This window comes from Nicotiana tomentosiformis, chromosome 3, assembly GCF_000390325.3.
Source record: "Nicotiana tomentosiformis chromosome 3, ASM39032v3, whole genome shotgun sequence".
Taxonomy (NCBI): Eukaryota; Viridiplantae; Streptophyta; class Magnoliopsida; order Solanales; family Solanaceae; genus Nicotiana; species Nicotiana tomentosiformis.
Genome location: NC_090814.1, coordinates 131,107,428 through 131,131,203, shown reverse-complemented (window position 1 = coordinate 131,131,203; position 23,776 = coordinate 131,107,428). Strand labels below are relative to the sequence as shown.

General features: G+C 40.4%; 2 protein-coding genes across 2 annotated transcripts; both read right to left on the bottom strand.

The window, feature by feature from the left end:
* Positions 1-18,250: 18,250 nt before the first annotated feature.
* On the bottom strand, positions 18,251-19,036 carry LOC138908504 (uncharacterized). Its single transcript, XM_070199176.1, has one exon. The coding sequence runs from the start codon at positions 19,034-19,036 to the stop codon at positions 18,251-18,253; it is 786 nt and encodes a 261-aa protein (XP_070055277.1).
* Positions 19,037-22,796: 3,760 nt separating this feature from the next.
* Positions 22,797-23,381, bottom strand: LOC138908503 (uncharacterized). The gene has a single exon (XM_070199175.1). It carries the CDS (start codon positions 23,379-23,381, stop codon positions 22,797-22,799), a length of 585 nt encoding a protein of 194 aa, XP_070055276.1.
* Between the last annotated feature and the right edge of the window lie 395 nt (positions 23,382-23,776).

Sequence of the window (23,776 nt, the reverse complement as noted above, 5' to 3'; positions counted from 1 at the left end):
CTAGTAGCAATTTCGTCTGGCATGAATATGGAGTTAAGGTTATGTTCGGTATACTTAGTCTTAAATTTTCTAATTCTAGATTATCTATTATTTTCTTGAATAACACCAACTGCTCTTCTAACATGAGTAATCTCAGTCAAAAATAAATCAAGGTCACTTTTAATAATTAAATTATGAACATGTCATGCACACCTAACATGAAAAATTTCGTCAAGTGGTGGTTGAAAATGCAGTCTTAATATTAAAATAACGGCATTATTGTTAGAAGCATTATCAAAAGACATGCACAATAGTTTTTTATTAATATTATAAAATGCAACAACTTCGCAAATAGTAGTACTTATAAAAATAACAGTATGACTTTGATCTTCATCATATTTAAAAACAATAATACGTTTTTTGCATATAATAATTATCATTTATCCAATGACATGTAATTGTCAAATAATATTTTTCATTAACAACATGGCCAATATCAGAAGTTAGAGAAACTCTACAAGGAAGATTGTCAAACAAATAATGTATGTATGTGTGATATTGTCCATGAATTCTAAAGATATCAGATCTACAAGTACTTTTAGGGATACCTTTAAATAAAGGATTATAAATCCTTTGAATATACATAATAAGATGTGATGAAGAAGCAAAATAAAAAGGTAGACAACCCAAAGCAATCATTTCTGCTAACTCCTCACGATCCTTCATTTTATCATATTTTATAAGTCCTCCAGTACTAGGGTTTAGAGTTCCTTGATTTTCATCTAAATTAGACTCTCATTCTATAGGATGAGTAATTCTCAGATGTCTACAAAGTATCCTAGTCCCCCCAAAACTTCCTCTAGTCTTATGTTTAAAATAATCTTTACAAATTTTGCATCTAACTCTATCAGTATTCTCTATTTCCTCAAAAATATTTCCAAACTTTACTTCTCCTTCTCCGATGAGTAGTAGTCGGGGCCACAGGTGGTCTACTACTAGTGCCATGACCACCACCCTTGCTACCAACTCCAACACTACTAGGTGTAGGTGGTGTTTCATCTTTAATTTCTAATTCATTATCTTCTATACCATAAAATTTTTGTAACTGTTCATCATCTATATTATTATCAGCTGATGTTTCAGAAACATGTGTAAAGTCATTTAAATTACCACCATAAGTTGAAGTAACACCTCTTTTTTTATTTTTCTGATTACCCCGATTAGCAACCTTATTACAAACTCGTTTTGCAGCATTAAACATATTGTGAAAATTTACCTACTAATAAAAATTAAATATGAAAATAAAATATTAATTAAGAGAAAGAGTTGGAATGAGTGCATCGAATTCTGCAATAAATTGAACACTTGATGATTTTTGAAGTCTTGAAATTGCATTTCGCAACTCTGACGTTACCACGAATAAACTTTAATTGTTCAAAATTCAAACTTCAAATAATACCATAAATAGAATTCCCAAAAACAATGAGAGCCAAATAGTTGTTAGCAATTTAGGTGAAGAATGAGAGAATGACAATTGAGAATTTGGTTTTAAGAATTGAGAAATAAGTGAAGAAATGAATAAGAGGGGGGAGTCTATTTATAGCTTTTCAAAGGGATAAATTAGTAACTAATAAAAGTGTTATTTTTGAAAAAAAAAAGCCCCTAAAGGGCTATTCTTGCATATTAGCCTTTGGGCAACGGTCAAAATGGAATGTGACTATTGCCAATGGTCAAGACTATGTGTAACGACCTGGCCAGTCATTTTGAGAGTAATAGCCCCGATCCCCTATTTTTTGCTTTTCCCGTATCTGTTTCTGATTATGTGATTTGTCGGGAGGTCTTGTTTTGGTTTCGGAGTGTCTTGGGACACGTAGTCCCTAAAACATAAGCTTAAGTCTTAGGATTTTGACCGTAGTTGGAACTGTGTAAAAATGACTCTATAATGGAGTTTCGTCGGTTCCGTTAGCTCCATTGGGTAATTTTGGACTTTGGAGCGTGTACGGACTGTAAATTTGATGTATGTAGCTGATTTAGGCTTGAATTGGCGAAAGCTGAATATTTGGAGATTTTGACCGATAGTGGACTTTTTGATATCGGGGTCGGATTCCAATTCCGGAAATTAGAGTAGGTCCATAATATTGAATATGACTTGTGTGCAAAATTTGAGATCAATCAGACGTGGTTTGATAGGTTTCGGTATCGGTTGTAGAAATTTAAAGTTTCAAGTTCATTAAATTTGGATTGGAGGGTGATTCGTGTTTTTGTTGTTGTTTTATGTGTTTTGAGGGGACGACTAAGTTTTTATAGTGTTTTAGGACTTGTTGGTATATTTGGTAGAGGTCCCGGGGGGCATCGGGTGTGTTTCGGATGCTTAACGGATTGAATTTGGACTTAGGCAAATGGCTGAAGCTTCTGGTTTCTGGTATTTTCGCACCTGCGGTGGGGAGACCGCAGGTGCGGGATCGCACGTGCACAAGGTTTATCGCAGAAGCGAAGTTGGGAGGTTTGTTCAGGGGTAACAGGTGCGTGAAAAATGCCGCATCTACGATGTCCACAAATGCGCTAGAAGAACCGCAGGAACGAAGAGGGACCGCAAAAGCGGACAAGATTCTGCAGGCGTGCACTCGCAGGGCGACCCCTTCATCGCAGGTGCGGAGGCAGAGAGGAGTAAGTGGTTTGCGCAGAAGCGCTCATTTTTCCTCACAAGCGGATGCGCAGGTGCGAGCCCAGGCTCCGCATGTGCGAAAATGCCTGGGCAGAACCTACTTAAGCGAGACTTCAAGATTTTTGGCCATTTGCATCATTTTGAGCTGGGTTTGGCGATTTCTTGAGAGCATTTTCGAGGGATTTCGTGAGGTAAGTCCCTTGTGCTTATTTTTGATCAATAATCTTGCTTCCCCATTTATGTTTTTACCTAGTTAGTGTGTATTTAAGATGAAATTTGGGAGTTTGAGGCTAGGGATTTGAAGAGTTTGATTTTGGATTTTGAGTGGTCATTTGAGGTCAGATTTTGATAAATTTGGTATGGTTCGACTCGTGAGTGAATGGGGTTTCAGATTTTATGAATTTTACCCGATTCCGAGACGTGGGCCCGGGTCGACTTTGTAAGACGGATTTCAAAATTTTGTTAAAGTCTTGATTTCATTAATTAGATTAGTCTATTATAGTTGTATTTATGGTATGTAATTAGTTTTTGCTAGATTTGGGCCATTCAGAGTCAGATATTTGTGAAAAAGGCATTATTACCGATTGATTGAGCTTGGTTCGAGGTAAGTGGCTTACCTAACCTTGGGGGGAGGGGGGAATCCCCTTAGGATTTGGTACTGTTGTGATTTGTGAGCGCCATGTACGTGAGGTGACGAGTACGTACACGGGCTATTTGTTGAAAACCAGATTTATTTTACTGAGTAGCAACCTATTTTTCCTTTAATTTGAGTTATACCGCTTAAATGAGTATTAGTCTATTTTTATTCTTAATTGAGCTATTCCAATATGCGTAGTTTTTCAGTTTAGTCTAATATCGCATGTCTACGTGCTTTAACTGCTTATTTGAACTCTGTGAAGCATGCCTTGTTGATTTCCTATTTTTCATTATTCTTTATCAGTCTTAACTGTAGAATTCTTGTTGTTAACTATGGTATTTATCGGTTGAGCTGTGTGTTTACATTTGATACTACGAGGCAATTCCTCGGGAGTTCTCCCTACATATTTACTTTTGAGACTACGAGGGGGTTCCTCCGGAGTTTTTCCTGCACATTTACTTTTGAGACTACGAGGCGGTACCTCGGGAGATCTCCTGCAATATTTACTTTTGAGACTATGAGATGGTATCTCGGGAGATCCCCTGTTGAGTATTTACTTTTGGGACTACGAGACGGTATCTAGGGAGCACCCCTGTGATTATCACATTGTTTGTTTGTGTGTTGTTATTTCTCTGTGAATTCCTTCGGTTAAATTCTCCATTTTACTTCATTTCATTATATCATTTGTCTTGTTATTATATCCCAGTATGGCCCGGACCTGACCTCGTCACTACTCTATCGGAGTTAGGCTTGGCACTTACTGGTATCAATTGTGGTATACTCATGCTACTCTTCTACACATATTTTGTATGCAGATTCAGGTGTTCATTATCAGCCGCATTACCAGTGAGTCGAGACTGTGTTGGAGACTTTAAGGTATATCTGCTACGTCCAAAGACCTCGGAGTCCCCCTCTATTCTTGCCCGTGTCAAACACTTCCTGTATTTCTTTTATTATACTCTTGTGTATAGAGATACTATTTTCCTTTAAGTAGCTTGTGACTTATGATGTTTCGGGTTTTGGGAAGACGGGTATTTATAGAGTATTGGTTATTGTACTTGCTGATCGGCATTGTTACTAGTTATTCAGTTATCAATTGCTATTAGTTGCCAAGTTTTATTTTCGCTTTGTTATTTTTCGCAATTTATTAGGCTTACCTAGTCGTAGAGACTAGGTGCCGTCACGACGTTATACGGAGGGAGTTTGGGTTCTGACACTACGAAAAAACATATATGAATTAGCCGTTAAATAGGTTAACCGGGCCAGCCCGGTTAACCTATCCACGAGTGACAAGACCTTACCGGGTTGGACCGGTCTGATTAACCGATATTGAAATTTTCTCCGGCACAGGCCGATTCCCGTCCTAACCCAACCTTGCCCGACCCCTTTACCACTGGTCTGGTCAGGTCTAAAACCGAACAGGGCCAGTCAGGAACCGGGCCAGCCCGACCCGTTTGAGACCCTTAGATTAGACGCTAGTCATATATTAGGTTGCCAACACACAAGGGCTTCTTTCCAATTAATATTTCTAGGGAATTCATTTCCATAAGGACCATTAGACTTCCTTTTTAAGGCTATAATGTTTTCCTATATTTCTCATTCAGAAATTTCCTATTCACACGTATTATGGATTAAGTTTGCGTATGAACACTAAATTTTACTTACTATACTAATAATAATTATAATTATTTTCACATTAGAGTAATTTAGCTTTATAATAGCAATCACATAATTAGGTTTTGTCACATTAAAGTAAATAAACAATATCTGATTTATTTAATACTACAAAATATTCGAAGGTCAAATTTTCAGCAATGGGTTGTGATATGTTACTCGCTCTAGACACTGAAATTTTAGCAGATCAAGATAAATCCTAAATTCAAGACGACTCTTGAAATATTAGGAGTCTGTTAAGGTTACTTGGTGGCCACTCCACACAAACCTTAATTCATGCCTATAAATAAGGCTACATATTTCCTTCAAAGACCATCTCATAAATTTCATAAACTCCTGGAATATGCACAATGAGATCAAATATACGATCTCCGAAATTCCATTAAAATCTTGGAATATTCATTAAGAGATCAAAGGCATGTGTTTACCCTTAAAGTCGTATAACAATTAAATTTATAAGTAGTTTTAAACCAAGCAAACCAATGTAACGTGCTATCTTGGCCCTCGAGCTAGGTCGCCCTCGAACCAACTGAGTATATTATTGAAAAGCAAGAACTGGATAACAGAATAAGAATGCTTAAGAAAATATTATAAACTGCTTTGATATGCGTGAATATGATGATTATAAAATGACTGGAACCCCCTTTATATAGTAGAAGAGTTTCACATATGGTACAATTCTAAATACAGAAGGAAATCTCCTAATTGGCTAATCAACCGGTCTTGTCTTGGTATATGCCGAGCTCTCCGCCACAATCCTCGCCCGGTCAAGGATTCCTCGGCTTTCTATTATTCGACTTAGCAGGTTTCCTTCAATCTCGCTAGATCTCTATCCTTCTCGGTCTCGACCTTAGCTAGTCTCGATCTCGATCTCTGAATCATGAGCTAGGCAATATCTATTCATGTAACGATCCAATATAATTTGGAATCGAACCTCGGTCTGCCGTCCCGATCTCAATTAACCATACGAAATCGGGCAAGCCAGATTTTGACCGCATACTAATAGTTCCCTCATTATTTGGAGAGTAATGACAAGAAACGATTTGAGCCTTTGATCATGACATAATCGTCGTAACATAAGCAGCAGAAGTGACTGAAACGTCTTGTCGGTACAGTTTCCCAAGTATTTAATGCGCGTCAGTCGACAGTCGGCCGCTACCAGTTTTGAACCATCATTGTGAAACCGATAAATAGCCCCCTTCTTCATTATTTCAAACTTTTACTTTCAAATATTTTTCATTCCTATCTTCAGGTCTTTGAGTTTCTTTGCTCGTTCTTCCTAAAACACCGAATATTTCAGTCTCCATTCTTCTTTGCCCACAAAAACTAAATGGCCAAAACAACTAAAATTGTTCCACAGAAAAAGGCTGCTTTCTCATCTCGGCCGGCTGGCGAGAAACCAGTGGTGGAGCCACGCCCTGAAGAACTTATTCTTGGGGAGTGTGTCATGGATTCTGACTTTAAGGTCTAGAAACCTTCATCGGTTCCTGGTCGATGCAAGCCGATATCGAGATATATGTGCTCGAAACCCAAAAGCTTCCTTGACCAAGTGAAGAAAGATTGCAACTTGTGAGAAAAGGAGGATGTGATACCGGCACCAGAATAAGTGATTACCACCCACATGGAAGGGTTTCTGAGTGTTTACACTTATCTTTTCACTCTGGGTCCCCTCGATCCGGTCATCGTAGACTTCTGCAAGAAATACCAGGTGACCCTCGGCCAAATTCACCCCTCTTTCTGGAGGATCGTGATACTGCTCCATTCTTCGTGAGAAAAATTGACGAGCTTCCCTTTACCCTGGCCACCTCATAAGATTATATAGCCCTTGACTCTATCAAGGTGGGCTGATAAAGCTTTAACGCCGGGCCACCAAGTCACTCCTCTCGAGTATAGATGAAGACAAAGATCGGGTCTGGATGGGTCGGTTCGTTTGGGTGAAGACCACATACCTAATCCTAGCTGAGAGCATGCCATTTCCTGAGAAATGGAATATGAAATGTAAGTATGATTCCTTCTTTAACTTCTGTTAGTTATTTTTACTTCTTTATCCTTTCTTATTAGTATTTTCTCGATGCAGTTATTGCTTGGATGCCGGGTGTGGTTCCCCACCTCGAGAACTGGGTTAGGAGCCTGGTTTTGACGTCAATACACGCCGAGCTTACATGGCGCAATTTGTCAAAGGGTAGGTGGGAGGCTCGTACTCATGGTAAGCCTTCTTCCTAACTTACCGATTTGTCTATCGTTCAAACATCTTTCCAAGCATGAGTTTACTTACATTCTCCTTTTGTAAGTCTCGGAAAAGATGTGACTATGAGACCCACATCCGGTGATGAAGAAGTTTCACCACGTATATCAAAACCGGCGAAGGAGAATAAGAGAAAAATGGCCTTGAACTCCGAGGGTCAAGAACCCAAGAAGAGAACAACCCGTAAACCCAAGTGGAACACAATCCCACTGACTATGGAGTCAGTCCAAAGGATAAGGGAAGAAGAAGAAGAAGAGAAATAAGATGATTCTGGGCTGGTGGCCCGTGCACGAGCTAGCACCAAGATTCGGAGAACTTTGGAACCGGTGGGAGTTGATACTGCTTCGTCTAGGCTCGATGAGGCCGAGGAGAAGACGTCGGCCCAAGTACCCGAGCCGAGAGGAACCAAAGATTCTTTATCTCGGGGAAAAGAGACCGTTGAAGAAGTGGTGGATGCTGGTACAGAAACTGAGCTAGAGGCTCACCAAGACAGAGGCGGTGCCACAAAAGACCCACTTGGGGAAATAGAGATCTGGGATTCCCCCTCGTTTCCTTTATTTTCCGAGTCGATGATACGCGACGCTCAAGCCGTGGAGACTTGTTACGGAGAAGGAGCCCACACAGAGGAAGATCCTTTCCATGGTTATTTTATTGGGGTAGAAGGTGTCATCGATCAGAGTGACTTGGAGGTTCCGAAGAAGAGTTCGGGTGAGGCTTCCTCGAGTTTTAAATTGACCAATCAGTTTTCGGCCCCTAGTGCCGATCCCAGGTGCAAGCGAACAATCGTTATCATGATTCGGGAGGATGCCCAGGTTCTTGCTGCCCCCGTAGGGGTGGCTAGCTACCTCTGACGTTTGGTCACGGAAGAACCCCAAGCCCAAATGGACGAAGTGGCTTGTCTTTTCAACGAAGCCCAACAGACCCTGAACCGGGTAAGTTCATATTTTCTTTGTCAATTTTCATACCTCTACTTTTCTCCCCTTGTATAATTCCTTCTTTCTATTTTTGTAGGCTTATGTGCTTCATTACGAGGCTTTCTTCCGATCTCGAGGGGAGCTGAGCCGGTACAAAGCCGAAATCCGAGGGCTTACTGAGGAGAGAGATGCCTTCAAGCTTCTCAGTGAGCAGAGAGAAGGGGAAGCAAAAGGACTTAGGGCTGAGCTAGAAGCAACTCAAAAAGAACAAGCTGATTTGGCTGAGCAAGTAAAAAGAATCTTAGAGGTTAATGACACTGACTCAGGCGTGGTGGCTAACAGTTCAGTCCCACAGGTCCAGCGAAAGCTCGATGTGATCGGACAGTTTTGTGAGTAAGTGAATGCAGTGAAAGTGGAGGCCGAGGCGTGGAAGAAGAACATGGACCGTCTTGCCTCAGAAAAGGAGGCTGCCCGAGCTCAACTGGCCTCTACTGAGACCCAACTCCGAAGCTTGAAAGAGAAGGCCTTGGTGCAAGCGCAGAAAATTGATAAGTTCCAGTCTTGGTTTGGTTCAGCAACTTCCGATCGAGAAAGGATGACCACAGAACTTTAAGCAGCCAAATCGGAGGTTGAAATGGCCAAGGCTAATGCTGATGCAATGGTGGCCGTCTACCGGGCCGACACTGAAGCTGCTCAGGTTCGAGCAAAAGAGGTTGCCGAAGCTACTCAGGCTCGAAAAAACTAGGTTTCCGAGCATGAAAAATTCCAGTCTCAAAGGGAGACTCTCGAGGAGATCCATGCTCGTGGCATCGATCTTACAATCAAGATCGGGAATGCTAAGGAGCTTGAAGCTTAAGCCAGAGTGTTGGCCTTTCCTGATGATGATGATTCTGGAGTATGAGCAGATCTGAAAGCGGAGAAGGCCTCGATGTTGCTCCTAGAGAAGACTAAGTCCTTTAGGATTAGTATTTTTTGTGTTTCTTTTAAGACCGTTTCGGTCTTTTGTAGAGAAATTTGATCGGTCCATGCTCCCCTTGTAAATGATTTTTGACATTTATATAAAAACTTCCTTCCTTTCTGCCTTATAAAATTTGAAGTTGTATTCTAAGGTCCGAGGTTTAGACAATTTGATTGAAACCAAACTAGTATAGCCCTTAGGCTTTAAGATCGAGTGAGTGCTTGCTCGAATTCGAAGTAAGGTAACCCTTAGGCTTTCTCCCCTTCTCGGCTTGAAAAAGTTTTTTTTATCATTTGTATTTGCAAAACTTGTAATGCCTTAGCATGAAATAAGGAATTGTTCGAGAGTTCAAATAATTTTGTACTCATTAGAGTTTTCGAGGCTTAATATTATCGAAGCCTTTTATGATTTTTCCAGGGTTGCCTTTTTAACCGGTTTATGAAAGAATTCGAAGGCTTATTTTGTTACGGAATTCGGACGTCTCCGAACCATGTTATTTCGGCCGTAACCTCTTTAGTTTGGGATTTGCCCCTTGGGCTTATTTTCCCATTTTACTTCGAGCTTGCCCGAAGAGTTAGTTTCCGCGTGGGGTGGTTGTGGCCTATAAAAATTGAGGGTTGCCTAAAAGGTCTTATGATCTCTGACGGCAGTCCCCGAGCGTAGGGGTAATTATCCGAGTTATGGCCGACCCTTAAGCTTGTTTATATATTAGATTGAGAGAATGAAATTGTAAAGTAGAAAATTTTTTCTAAGGCATGAGATATCGGTAAAGAAAAATACTTCTGTTTATAAATGATTATACATGCGTACATGTTCTGTGCCAGGACTCGAGCAAACTACACGGGCACAGTTCGTTTGACCGTTTGGCCCTTACAAATTTTTCCTATCGAGACTCTGCTGCCATGTAGTAACGTCCTTGCATCAAAGTTGACATTCGAGGGCAATGTACCCCGATATTCGAGGTTGATTGTAAAGAGCCTTGGATACTGTTGAATTGTTCTAAGTTATCACGATCAATGGTTGCCTCATTAAAAACCTCACCAGAAAACCCATTTGGGATTAAACCGGTCTAAGGGAAAAAGAGTGCAACGCATGCTTTAAGACCTAAGGCTTCGTGTCGAAGAATCCATCGTTGTTTCTGGTTGAACACTTGCAAGGGTTAGTTTAAAATATAAATAAAATGTAAGGGGTCGTACCTTAGTAGTAGTATCGTTTTAGGTTCGATACGTTTCATCGTACCGAGCTTGTAGGATCCTTTTTCGATGATTTTGAGAACCTGGTATGGTCCTTCCCAGTTCGGACCAGTTTCCCTTCATTCGGATTTCGAGTGTAGATGGTGACTTTTCTTAGCACCAAGTCCCCGATGTTAAAATGTCTAAGATTTGCTCTTCGATTGTAGTACCTTTCGATCCGCTATTTTTGGGCAGCCAATCGAACGAGAGCGGTGTGGCGCCCCCTTTTCTAGCAAAATCGGGCTTCGACATGTGACAACTCTTTTAAAGGAGATATTAAAAGAGGAGAGTCGCCACCTAACAATTTTTAAGGTGTGTTAGGGCACCTATTTGCAAATAACTCTGTTTTAACTAGTCAACGCCACCAAAGATCGGGTAAGGGCTCAAGTTACCTCAAAGAGAAGGTGTTAGGCACTCCTCGAGGTCCACAACTGTGGGTCCCGACCGAACTTAAATTATATGGATTAGTTTATGTGATCAAGTAAGCAAAGAGAGTACAAAATATAAGAATCATATTACAAAGAGATCTTGAATAGTGAGGTACAACTATTTTCATTCTAATAGAAAAGAAAAGAAAGGGGGGGGGGGGGGGGAGGTCCTAAGTTTTTTAGCCTATAGGATCACCCCATGCAACATAAATAATATTTCATAACTCCCTTGATATAGGGAGTTACTCATATTATCCAGCGGGTACAGACTATCATCTCCTGCTACCCGATTATTGTGTTAAAGTTGTTTACCTAAGAGCGCTCTAATTCAATTCCAAGTCGTGCCCTATGCGAGCACTACCCGTCCCATTCCTTTGGTCCAAGAGGTATTGGACCTCTACTAGGGTGGTTCTAGACCTTACTTAGGCGACTCAGAAATGTCAAAAACTAGGCGACATACAAAACATATATTGGACTTCAAATATGAGCAGTTAAGGGCTCAAGTTAGCGTCCACACTTAAGCAACAAACGTACGCAAAACAGGTTTTCATGATAGGCTGTTTTAGAATTAAGAACCTTAAGCCTTATATACATGATTCCTATGTGACTATGCATTAAAACATACAAGTGATTTCAAAGGCTAGGCGATGCTTATCTCCAAATAATTATACGATTATTGCATGTTGATTTGAGATTGCGGATTTCCTATAGATGTTGTTTCTAGGTGATTTATGCACTAAGTGTCAATGAAATCTATTGGAGAAAAACACAGAATTATTCATGCTTTTGTGACAGTAGCATAAATGAGCAGCAAACATCGTTTGGAAAATTAACATTTTTAGGCGAGTAGTAATACCCTATAGGCATGATCTCTAACAATTGACGATTGGGACCAATTCTATTGTTATATTTTAACTTTATAGGCATGTTTTCTAGGTGAAGAGTGCGATATAGTAGCAAATGAAATATTTAAAATCCTGTAGGCATGATTTCTAGTGTATATGCTGAAATGAATTGAAAGAAAGTTTATTGACATTTGTTTCTATAGCACCAAGAATAATTGCAACATTTGAATTCGTGATTGCCAACAAACAATGTGTGTGTGTGCGTGTGTTTATCATAATGACATGGTTTCTATAGTGTACATATAAATTGAACAGCACATATAGCAATTGAATCAATGAGTCCTATAGGCATGTTGTCTACCCCCTTTTACACAAACATTAAGAATCTACCCCTTCCCCATTTTAAACTAACCTCAATTGCTTATACACAGGCCTAATAATGAGTAAGATATAAGATGTTATACAAATAATGACAATAGGCCCACAGCAGGCCCAAATAAAATACCCGGCAATGTCTGGGCCTTCAGCAGCATACCCAGACTTTCAACAAAAAGCCATGTTCATCAACACAACCCAGAATCCATAGAAGAGCTCGAACCCAAATCACACAATCATATTGCCAAGCATTTAATTACTTAAACCAACAAGCTTACATGTACATTAGACAATAGGAAGAAGGAATTGAGTAGGGTAGTTCAGGTCTTAGTAGTAAAGAAAGTGACTAAAGACACAAATCCTAGTGTGTCAGAGTTCACAAGGGTCTCAAATGGACCCCGAGCAGTGCTCACACTAGGGAGGTCAGTAATAAGAGCCTTGGTGGCCTTGGCTTTCAGCCGGCCAAGAATGAGAGGTTCAGGATAGCATAGGTAACAAATGAGGGAGAATAGACAATGGTTGAGGGACAAAGAAACTAATCAAACAGGCACAAAACTTAAAAGTAAGTTCAGCAGGGACTTAGAAGCAAGTTCAACACTTAATAAAATAACACATACGGTCACATATTGAAAGAGTTAGGGGAGAAAAAAGTTTGCAAGATTGACAAAGATTATCATGCACAAGTGCATAATACTAACAAGTTGAAACCTAAAAGGTCCAAATTATTCTAAGTATACATCCTAGTATCATAAGACAGACATGTTAACTCTCATCAGGAAACAAGACAACATTTAGACATGATAAGGGAACACACATTATGACAATTACTGGTGGATCAAGTGAGCCAAAAACATGCTGAGGGACATATTAGCAGGGAAGAAAGGTCATAGTCGATAGAAAAAATCGTAACACAGATTAGAACACTTTACATATGCAAGATAATCACTGCAGAGATTCAGAACAGAGTGAAAATAAACTAATGTCAAATGGTAAACATAGGCATTCAAGTATTGACCAGTAGACTAATTAACTAGGGAAGGTCTAAGTTATGACATGGATTCATCTTAATATCAAAACAGTTCAAACATGGTAAGGAAAACAAGTTGAGATAACTGTTCTAAAATTTAAAGCCAGCATTAAAGGGGTATGATATCAAATGAGCATGCTGAGTAATACAATAGCATAGAAACAAGTCATAGTTAACAGTGAAGGTTTAACACAGGTTATTACAGATGTGAGGCATTCATTACAGAGATTCAGGACAAAGCAAGTAAGCATATTCATGAACATTCAGACACCAATACACTAGCTAAACGAGCTTAGGAGGGTTCATATTATCCAAGTTAGACATAGACAATCTCAAAACTAGCAGCATTAGGAGAAGTTAAATGCTAGAGAGATTTAAAACGAGTGTAAAGCTAACAGAGTTGTGCATAAAAGTAGCCCAGAAACACATTAAGCCATAGATTTCATAAGCGAGAGCACATGCATATCAGAGACACATAAAAAAATAAAATTGCAAAAGGTCAAGCGAATTACCAATTAAACGGACAACAACAAAGAACAAAAATTCTACAATAACCCATAATCTCAATGCGTCAAAGTTCCCAAGAGCTTCAAGAGAACTACGGGCAATGCTCGCACCAAGAGAAAGTTCGAATAATAGAATCTCAGTGGCCTTGGCTTTCAGCCGGCCAAAAACGAAGTACAGAACAAGAGAAATGAGGGAATCACAAAACAAAGCTCCAATTTTTAGTGAAAGTATATCGATTCTGGTTCCTCCTAAAAGGGGAATGGGGGGGGGGGGGTTATATAGCAGTAAATATTGAACGAACAAACAAGGAAACAGAATAAATCAATCATAGAATAAGGAAAGAAGGCATGCAAAATCAGTTCAAAATCAATTTAGGAGAGAAATTTGGTAAAACCTTAGTTTTTTTAGGGAAAGTGTAAATCACAGAAATTCAAACGAAATCGGACTCACATTTGAACGTATGTAGACGAAATAATGCTCAAAAATCAAAGATTTGAACCACTTTGGTTCGATTTCGAAAGGTATTCCTTGCCATGTTTAGGCAAGCACCTAGGTAACACAACAAATGGATAACCAGTAGTGAGAGAAGACCAATAAGATAAGTGAATCAGTGATTGATTCCATTTTACAGCCGAATTTGGGGAGGTTGAGAGATATAGCGGTTAGGGTTCGTAGAAGAAGGGAGAAGGTTCGAGAGAGTGTAGAGGCGACTGTAAAGAAACGAGTGAATCTCTAGGGTTTAGGTGGGGGGAAGTACATAAAAGTGGGGGGGGGGGGGGGGTAATCGCGGGCCATTGATCTTAGAGTTCAACGGGAAGGATTTAAAAAGGGACTGTGGCGGGTCATTTTAGAGGGGTCTGATCGGGTTGAGTTTGGGGTCATTGGGCCAATTTGGTCTAAAAATTGGTTTAAAGGTTGGGCTACTATTTAAATGCACCAAATGTATCAAATATAATTTATAAAAAATGATTAATAAGTAAATAAAAATATTATTTTAGAACTAAAATGATTAAAAATAAGAATTCATTATTATAAGAATATAAAAAATGTTATTTTGACACAAATAATATAAATAAGGAGCATTTGTATATGAATATAGGCTATTATTGCAAAATTATGCAAATAACTTTAAAATGCTAATGTAATTATATAAAAATGAATTGAAAATATTATGAGACATATATAGGATACAAAAATAGTAACTTTGGATGATTAAGTCATCACAAATAATTTAAAGGAATATTACTAAATATTTATGTAATTTAAATGCAATAAAAATTAATTTTAAAGCTCTAAAAATTATAGCAAATTATAGAAAATGCTTGTATAGATTTCTAAACTAAATAATGATGCAAAATGATGTTTTAAAAGTATTTATACTTATTTAAAAGTATGAGGGCAAAATTGGATATCAACAACTGCCCCTCTTTACCGAGAACGATGAAAGAGTTGTCGGGTAAAGAAAATGATGACCAATTTTGGACGAATTGAATGAGGGATGATGTGATTTGGAAAAAATGGGGGGCCGAACCTTGGTTTCTGAGTTGCCTACATATTCCTGGTGTTACGGGAATCATGCCGTGTGTAGTTCTAGATCCAACGGTGAACGAAACCGATGGAGTTGTTATAAGAATGGTCGTATGTTTCGGAAAGGGTTCTTTTGGGTAGGACAGTATCAAATGAGTTTATACGAAATCATGAATGTGAGTCTGAAATGTTACGGATGTATCATAGAGCGAATATCTGAACTGTCATAGAGTAAAAGGCGGGTAATTGATGGTGGTTCATTACGTTTGAAATAATTGCATGATGTGAACATTGACGGAAACCGGAGCGAAGATTGCTCCCGTTAGGAGAATGGTTACTTCCTGGATTACATGCAAAACTTAAAACACGATGCATGCAAGTATATATGGATTATTGCGAGAATTTAAACATGATGTAGATTCCCTTCAGACCATGAGGGTTGTCTTTGGACGGTGAGGATGGTGTCCTTAGACCATGACGTCCTGGGCCATGAATCATGTGATAAGGGATTAGCAGGCCATGAAATGATGTCCTCGGGCCATGAGAATGGTGCCTCCGAACCATGACGCCTTTGAATAATGATGTGCACTTTTAAGAGATCCTCAGACCATGGAATGGTGTCTTCCGGCTATGAGGATGATGCCTTCAGACCATGACGCCTTTGGACAAAATGGCGATATTTCAGCCCATGAAATGCAAAATATGATGTTTGGTCGTATGCGAAGATGAGACAAGACAAGGCTTAGTGTTGGGTAAGATGAAGGCAATGCTTAGCCCTGGGTTAGTAGAGGATAATGCTAGGTCTTAGATGGTGTAATGGAGATAACATTTAATCAAGAGGAAAAGGCAGTGCTTAGCCTTATGGAATTATGGAGGCAATGCTTAGCCTTATGCAATTAAGGAGGCATGGCTTAGCCTCATGCAAATAGGGAGGCAGGGCTTAGCCTCATGCAAATAGGAGACAATGCTTAGTCTCATGCAAAGAAAGGCAGTGCTTAGCCTTATGCAGTTAAGAAGGCAGTGCTTAGCCTCATGCAAATAGGAGACAATGTTTAGTCTCATGCAAAGAAAGGCAGTGCTTAGCCTTATGCAATTAAGGGGGCAATGCTTAGCCTCATGCAAATAGGAGGTAATGTTTAGTCTCATGCGGAAAAGGCAATGCTTAGCCTTATGCAATTAGGGAGGCAATGCTTAGCCTCATGCAAATAAGAGACACTGCTTAGTCTCGTGGGTAAAAAGCAATGCTTAGCCTTATGCAATTAGGGAGGCAATGCTTAGCCTCATGCAAAGAGGGAGGTAGTACTTAGCCTTATGCAATTAGGGAGGTAATGCTTAGCCTCATGCAATTAGGGAGACAATGCTTAGTCTCATGCATGGTAAGACAGTGCTTAGCCTTATGCAATCAAAGAGGCAATGCTTAGCCTCATGATGAGTGATAGTGAGAAAGCAAAGTATTTCTTAGCTGGAGATATTTGCGCCAGATAATTTGTTGTTTTGAAGGTAGTGACTTGATGTGTCTGCGGATATCGTTGTCTTATTGTCCCTGCATCCAAAGACAAATTGTGAGTTCTGTGGGGGAAGGTTGGTTTGCGCTTTTGTCTTCTATTTTGCCTTTGCTCCTGTCTTGAGGTCTTGTTTGAGTTACCCTGAGTAGCATCTGGCTGTCATAGAAATAAAGTTTTCGAAAAATATGCATGCATTTGATAAATATAGTTATTTGAAATGTAGTAGTATGCAATTTCAAATAATTTAGATGAACTGGTGACTGTGACATATTTTAGAGACATTGTGACCTTGCTTTAGAATTTTAAGGGTTCCTCTCAAAATTCTGCCCCAGTTTAAATGCAATACTTTGGTTGTTCGGTGTATGACGATGTCGGCTGAACTTGCTTTAGAATTTTGAGGGTCCTCTTCAAAATTTTTCCCCAGTTTTCTGATCATGGCAAAATGAAGATTTTATTAAGATATGTCCGAACCCACAGGGATGCCTATGTATTCCCTCTTACGAGAATCATGTCAAGCGTAGTTCAGTTATATCAGATGAAGAAATGTAAATAATCCTAAACATAGTATCCCTTGACTACGTCTGAGTTGATAGGTTTTGGCCAAATTTCTCCATCCATTTCTACAAGTATAAGTGCCCCTCTGTTAGTACTCGATGAACCATGTAGGGCCCTTTCCAATTGGGTGAAAATTTCCCTTTGGCTTCATCTTGATATGGGAAGATCCATTTTAGCACCAACTGCCCCGGTATGAATTGTCTATGCCTGACCCTTTTGTTGAAAGCTCTGGCCATTCTATTTTGGTAGAGTTGACCGTGACATACTGCACTCATTATTTTTCTATCAATGAGGGCCAGTTACTCATATCGACTCTGTACCCATTCTGCGTCGCTGAGCTCGGCTTCTTATATAATTCTCAGAGAAGGGATTTCTACTTCGGCAGGGATAACCGCTTCAGTACAGTAGACCAGCAAATAAGGAGTTGCCCCAGTTGATGTGTGAATCGTGGTATGATATCCAAGTAGGGCAAATGGTAGCTTCTCGTGCCATTGTTTGTAATTATCTACCATCTTCCTTAATATCTTCTTGATGTTCTTATTGGAGGCTTCTACATCTCCTTTCATTTGCAGTCTGTATGTTGTGGAATTCTTATGATTGATCTTGAAGGTTTCACACATAGATCTCATCAAATCACTGTTAAGGTTGGCGGCGTTATCGATGATGATTGATAACGGCACCCCGAACCGATAAATAATACGATCCTTAACGAAATCTGCGACGACCTTCTTAGTTACAACCTTGTAATATGCGGCTTCAACCCATTTTGTGAAATAGTCTATGGCCACTAGAATGAACCTGTGCCCATTTGAAGTTGCGGGTTCGATTGGACCGATGACATCCATCCCCCAAGCAGAGAAAGGCCAAGGTACACTTGTTGTATTGCGTTCATTGGGTGGCACTCGTATCATATCAGCATGTACTTGGCATTGGTGACACTTTTGGACATGCCTGATGCAGTCTGTTTCCATAGTCATCCAAAAATATCATGCTCTTAATATCTTCTTAGCTAAGACAAAGCCATTCATGTGCGGTCCGCAAGTTCCGGCATGTTTCTCTTCGAGCAATTTGGATGCTTCCTTGGCATCGACACACTGTAATAATCCCAGATCTGGAGTCCTTCTATACAAAATTCCTCCGCTTTGGAAGAAGTGGTTGGATAATCTTTGGTGCGTTTCTAAGTATGATTTGCGTGCTCCGGGTACTCTCCTTTTGACAAATATTCTTTGATGTCGTGGAACCATGGATTTCCATCCATTTCCTCTTCAACATGAGTACAATAAGCTGGCTGATTATGAATCCTTACTGGGATAAGATCGATGAAATTCTTGTTTGGTTGTTGTATCATGGAAGATAAAGTAGCCAATGCATCTGCGAACTCATTCTGGATTCTCGGAACATGTTTGAACTCTATTTTTGTGAATCTCTTCATCAGCTCTTGTATACAGTACAAATATGGTAATATCTTAGTGTTCTTCGTGGCCCATTCTCCTAGAACCTGATGTACCAAAAGGTCTGAATCTCCAATTACCAGCAATTCCTGAACGTTCATATCGATGGCTAACCTGAGTCCTAAGATGCAAGCCTCATTTTCTACCATATTGTTTGTACATAGAAACCTGAGTTTTGCGGATATCGGATAGTGTTGGCCGATTTCTGATACTAAGACAGCTCCAATACCTACTCCTTTGAAGTTCGCGGCTCCGTCGAAGAACATCCTCCAACCATCGTATCCTTCAGTGATGTCTTCTCCCACAAATGATACTTCCTTGTCGGGAAAGTACGTTTTCGGTGGTTCGTACCCTCCGTCTACAGGATTCTTTGCTAGATGATCCTCCAATGCTTGCCCTTTGACCGCCTTCTGAGTTACATAGATGATGTCGAACTCACTCAATAATATTTTCCATATCGCCAACTTTTCGGTAGGCATGGGTTTCTGGAAGATGTATTTCAACGGGTCCATTCTTGATATGAGATATATGGTATAAGCACAGAAGTAGTGCCTCAACTTTTGAGCTATCCATGTCAAATCGCAGCAGGTGCGCTCCAGTAAAGCGTACCGCACTTCATAGTGTGTGAACTTCTTACTCAGATAGTATATGGCCTGCTCCTTTCTTCCTGTCTCATCGTATTGTCCCAAGACACTGCCGAAAGCCCCATCTAGTATAGATAAATAGAGTAGCAGAGGTCTCCCAGGATTCGGTGGGACCAGGACAGGTGGTTTGGATAAATATTCCTTGATCTTGTCAAAGGCTTTCTGGCACCCTTCAGTCCAACTTGTTACACCATCTTTCTTCAACATTTTGAAAATCGGTTCACATATCACAGTTGATTGTGCTATGAAATGGCTGATGTAGTTGAGACGCCCTAAGAAACTCATCACATCTTTCTTGTTCTTTGGAGGTGGCAAGTCCTAGATAGCTTTGACCTTTGACGGGTCCAATTCAATCCCTCGACAGCTGACGGTGAATCCTAGCAATTTTTTGGTAGGGACTCCAAAGGCGCTATTTGATTTGTACCCTTTTTAGATTTGATGATGACGTCGTCCACGTACACCTCTATCTCCTTATGTATCATGTCGTGGAAAATAGTTGTCATGGCCCTTATATAAGTGGCTCCGGCATTCTTTAGGCCAAATGACATCATTTTGTAACAATATACTCCCCATGGTGTAATAAAAGTTGTCTTTTCGGCATCCTCTTCATCCATGCAGATCTGATGATACCCTGCAAAGCAATCCACAAAAGACTGGAGTTCATGCTTGGCACAGTTGTCGATTAGTGTGTGTATATTGGGCAACGGGAAATCATCTATGGGACTTGCTCTGTTTAGATCCCGATAATCGACACATACTTTGACCTTCCCATCTTTCTTTGGAACCGGCACAATATTAGCCAACCATGTCGGATATTCAACCACTCTGAGAACCTTGGATTTGATTTGCTTGGTGACTTCCTCTTTTATTTTCAAGCTTATATCTGGCTTGAATTTTCTGAGCTTCTGTTTCACTGGTGGACACATGGGATAAGTGGGTAACTTGTGAGCTACTATGGATGTGCTCAGACCAGTCATATCATTGTAAGACCATGCAAAGATGTCTTTTTACTCCTTCAAGAACTGGATGTACAATTTCTTCTCTGACGGTGATAGGTGAATGCTTACACACGTTTCCTTGACTGTTTCAGAGTCTCCCAAATTAACTGTTTCAGTCTCATCCAAATTGGACTTAGGCTTATTTTCAAAATTTTCTACTTCTCTGACAATTTTCTCAGGTATTACATCCTCTTCTAGATCCTCTGAATCACTATCCTTATGTTGCGTTGTCTCATTACATGTCACAGTCATAGGTTCATCGGGATATGTAATAATAATGCTGTAGAGAAAAATGTAAATAATAATAATAAATACTAAAAATAACAATGCATTAAATAAATCTTGAAAACGTCAATCAAGTACGGCTCGATGACTCAAGCAATTATTTCAAAACAAAATATGCTTAAAACAAAATACTGAAAATGTCTTAGATGCTCATAAAATTGCTTTCAAAAATAAATGATGCTAATTGCCAGGCTACCCAGGAACTCGATGGGCCCTTGATGGTGCAGCAGTCCAGTTCTTGAGAACAACTCCCTTTTCCACGGTCTGAATAATAAGGCCTTCCTCCTACTCCTCCTCAACTATCGCACTGCAATCCAAGTCTTCATCATCCAGAAATAAATTCCTTATGCCAGCTAAAACTTCATCTTCTTAGTACCCCCACATCGTGTCAGCTTGATGAAATAACTGGTGTAAATATGGTACTGGTTGTTCTAGAGGGTAATAAGGACCACACCATGGTGGCGACCAATTCTGACACTCTTGCCAAGTGTATTCAAGCCCAAAAGTTATGCCATGACGCTTTAGCTGTATCGGTTTGGTGATCCCCTAGAGATTCTTGCCGAGGCCCTTGTCGGGTTCATACTATGTCTATGAAAGTATGCTTTCTATCTTACTGCTCCATCATTTGTCTTTCTCAATTGCGTTGACGCGCTTGATGCGATGGTATGTTTCTCCACCCAACTTTCTTCTATTCTCGACAACCAGAATAGTCTGATTGGTATAAATGGGATTACTTACATCTCCATGGATGATCACTTCGTGATGGTTCCACTCAAACTTCACGGCCTGATGTAGAGTAGAAGCTACGGCCCCAACGGCATATATCCAAGGTCGTCCCAATAATAGGTTGTAGGTAGCAGATATGTCCAACACTTAAAACTCAACATCAAACCAGGTTGGGCTCATCTGTAGGCTGAGGTTGGTCTCCCCAATTGTGGCCATTTGAGACCCATCAAATGCTTTTACATTCATACTTCCTGCTCGTATCTCGTGCAGGCCTTTACCCAATATTTTCAGAGGGGACATATGTTGAGACTCGAACCCCTATCTATCAGGACTCTGGCAATGAATTTGTCCTCAAACTGCTCTGTGATATGCAGTGCCCTGTTGTGACTTAGTCCTTCCGGTGGCAACTCGTCTTCATGAAAAGTGATCTTGTGGCTTTCCAACACTTGCCCTACCATGTTGGCCATTTCTCCACTGGTGATGTTATTGGGTACATAGGCTTCATTCGACACCTTCATCAAGGCATTCCTATGTGCCTCGGAGTTTTGCAGCAGTGATAAAATAGATATTTGAGTAGGGGTTTTGTTCAGATGATCAACCACAAAATATTCTCTTGATTGCACCTTTCTCCAAATGTCATCCAAGCCAGTCTCTATGATAGGCGGTTTAGATACAGCTTCTTTGCTCGTTCCTCCCAAATGCTCGGGTGTATAGACCCTACCGATTCTGGTCATGCCTTGCGCTGCACCTGTTTCTTCCATTTTTTGCTTTTCCTTTCCTTCTTGCTTCCTCAACATAATCTCATGGTATAGCATTAGACTTGTAATACGGTGTAGGTGCTACCATCACGGTGAAGGGTGTTGTTACTTTAACCTCAAACGGAGTTGGTGCGACTACCTCAACTTCAATTGGTGCCTGAGTTTGTACCACGATAGGTGTGAGAGTGATTGGAGATGTTTTAGGATTATTCCCTTCTCGAATGAGTCCAATTGACCCTTCCGAGTCCCATTCTTCATCGGTCTCTATCACGTTTACCCCTTCACCCCGGTGATCCGGGAGAGGATTATTACGGACATTGGGTGCAACATCCTTTGCCTGTATGACTTTGGTGTCAATTAATGTCTGATTCTTATCCTTCAAAGTACGACACTCATCAATAGTATGACCCTTCATGCCTGAGTGATAGGCACATGTCTTATTTGTGTTAATCCACTGGGAAGAGTTTTCCATAGCAACAATGGGAATGGGAGTGACATAACCGGCAGCCTTTAGCCTCTCGTATAGTTGGTCTACGGGTTCAGCAATTGTAGTGTATTGCCTGGGTGGTCTGCGGTCGAAATTTGGTCTTGGTTTTGGGTAATTTTGGCGGGCTGGTGGTGAGTTGTAGTATGTTAGTTGGGTGTTATAGGTATGGTAAGTGGCGGCAGGTTATTGGTATCTGGGAGGTGAAGGATGATATGTGGTTGGAGGTGTTTGGTATGTGAGAGGAGAGTTTGGACCTTGGGCTACCATTACTACACCCACTTCTTTCTTCTTGGAGATACCTCCTGACTGCAAAGCTTTATTTGTGGCTTGGAGTGCTTCAAAGTTTGTCACAATTCCGCTTTTGATCCCTTCTTCTATTTTTTCTCCAACTTGATGTTGTCAGAAAATTTATGGTTTTCAATAACCATCAATCTTTCGTAGTATTGCGGGTCCTGAGCTCTGACGAAGAACTTATTCATTTGTTCTTCTTCAAGTGTCGGCCTTACTTTTGCGGCTTCAGACATCCACCGAGTAGCATACTCGCGGAAAGTTTCCGTTGGTTTCCTCTTGAGATTCTGAATGTAGAAAATGTCTGGTGCATTTTTTGTGTTAAACCTAAACCGATCCATGAAATCTGTCGCCATGCTCACCCAATTAACCCACTTCTTTGGGTTCTGACTGATATGCCAAGACAAGGCATCTCCGGTGAGGCTCCTCATGAACAGCTTCATATGGATTCGTTCATCCTTGCCAACCCCTACAAGTTTGTCACAATACGTTCTCAAATGCACCTTTGGATCACCAATTATGTCGAACATTTCAAACTTAGGAGGTTTGTAATCCTCTGACCGTTCTACATCTAGCTGAATACACAAATCCTCATAATTCAAACCCTCAATGCCTTTGCCACCTTTAACACTTTGAACTCTGCCAGTAAGCTTCTTGAGTTCTTCTGCCATGTTCTTGATGAGCAGGTCCTTCTCGGTGGATTTAGGTATATATAGGGTCTGTTATGGGGTGTGGGGTAAAGTTTTTACATATATGGGATTGCTTTGATGGACTCCGGGAACTGGGCGTAATGGTGGTCATTGGTTGAGTTTTGTGGATCAAGAGTAGGTTGTGGTGCATTCTGAGGGTTGTGGTGTATGGTTGTTTGTGGGTATTGAGTTGGATGGTGATGGAGTTGCTGAGGAGTAGGTACCGGTGGAGGGTTGTGGTTCTGAGGAGGTATGGTGTATTGATGTGGTGGTGGGTTTTGATTCTGCGTGTTTTGGGGAGGTGTCGGGTTTTGGGCGTTTGTATTTTGTTGGTTGATATCAGGGACGTTTAGGGTGATGGAAAGGTTTGCCAAGTT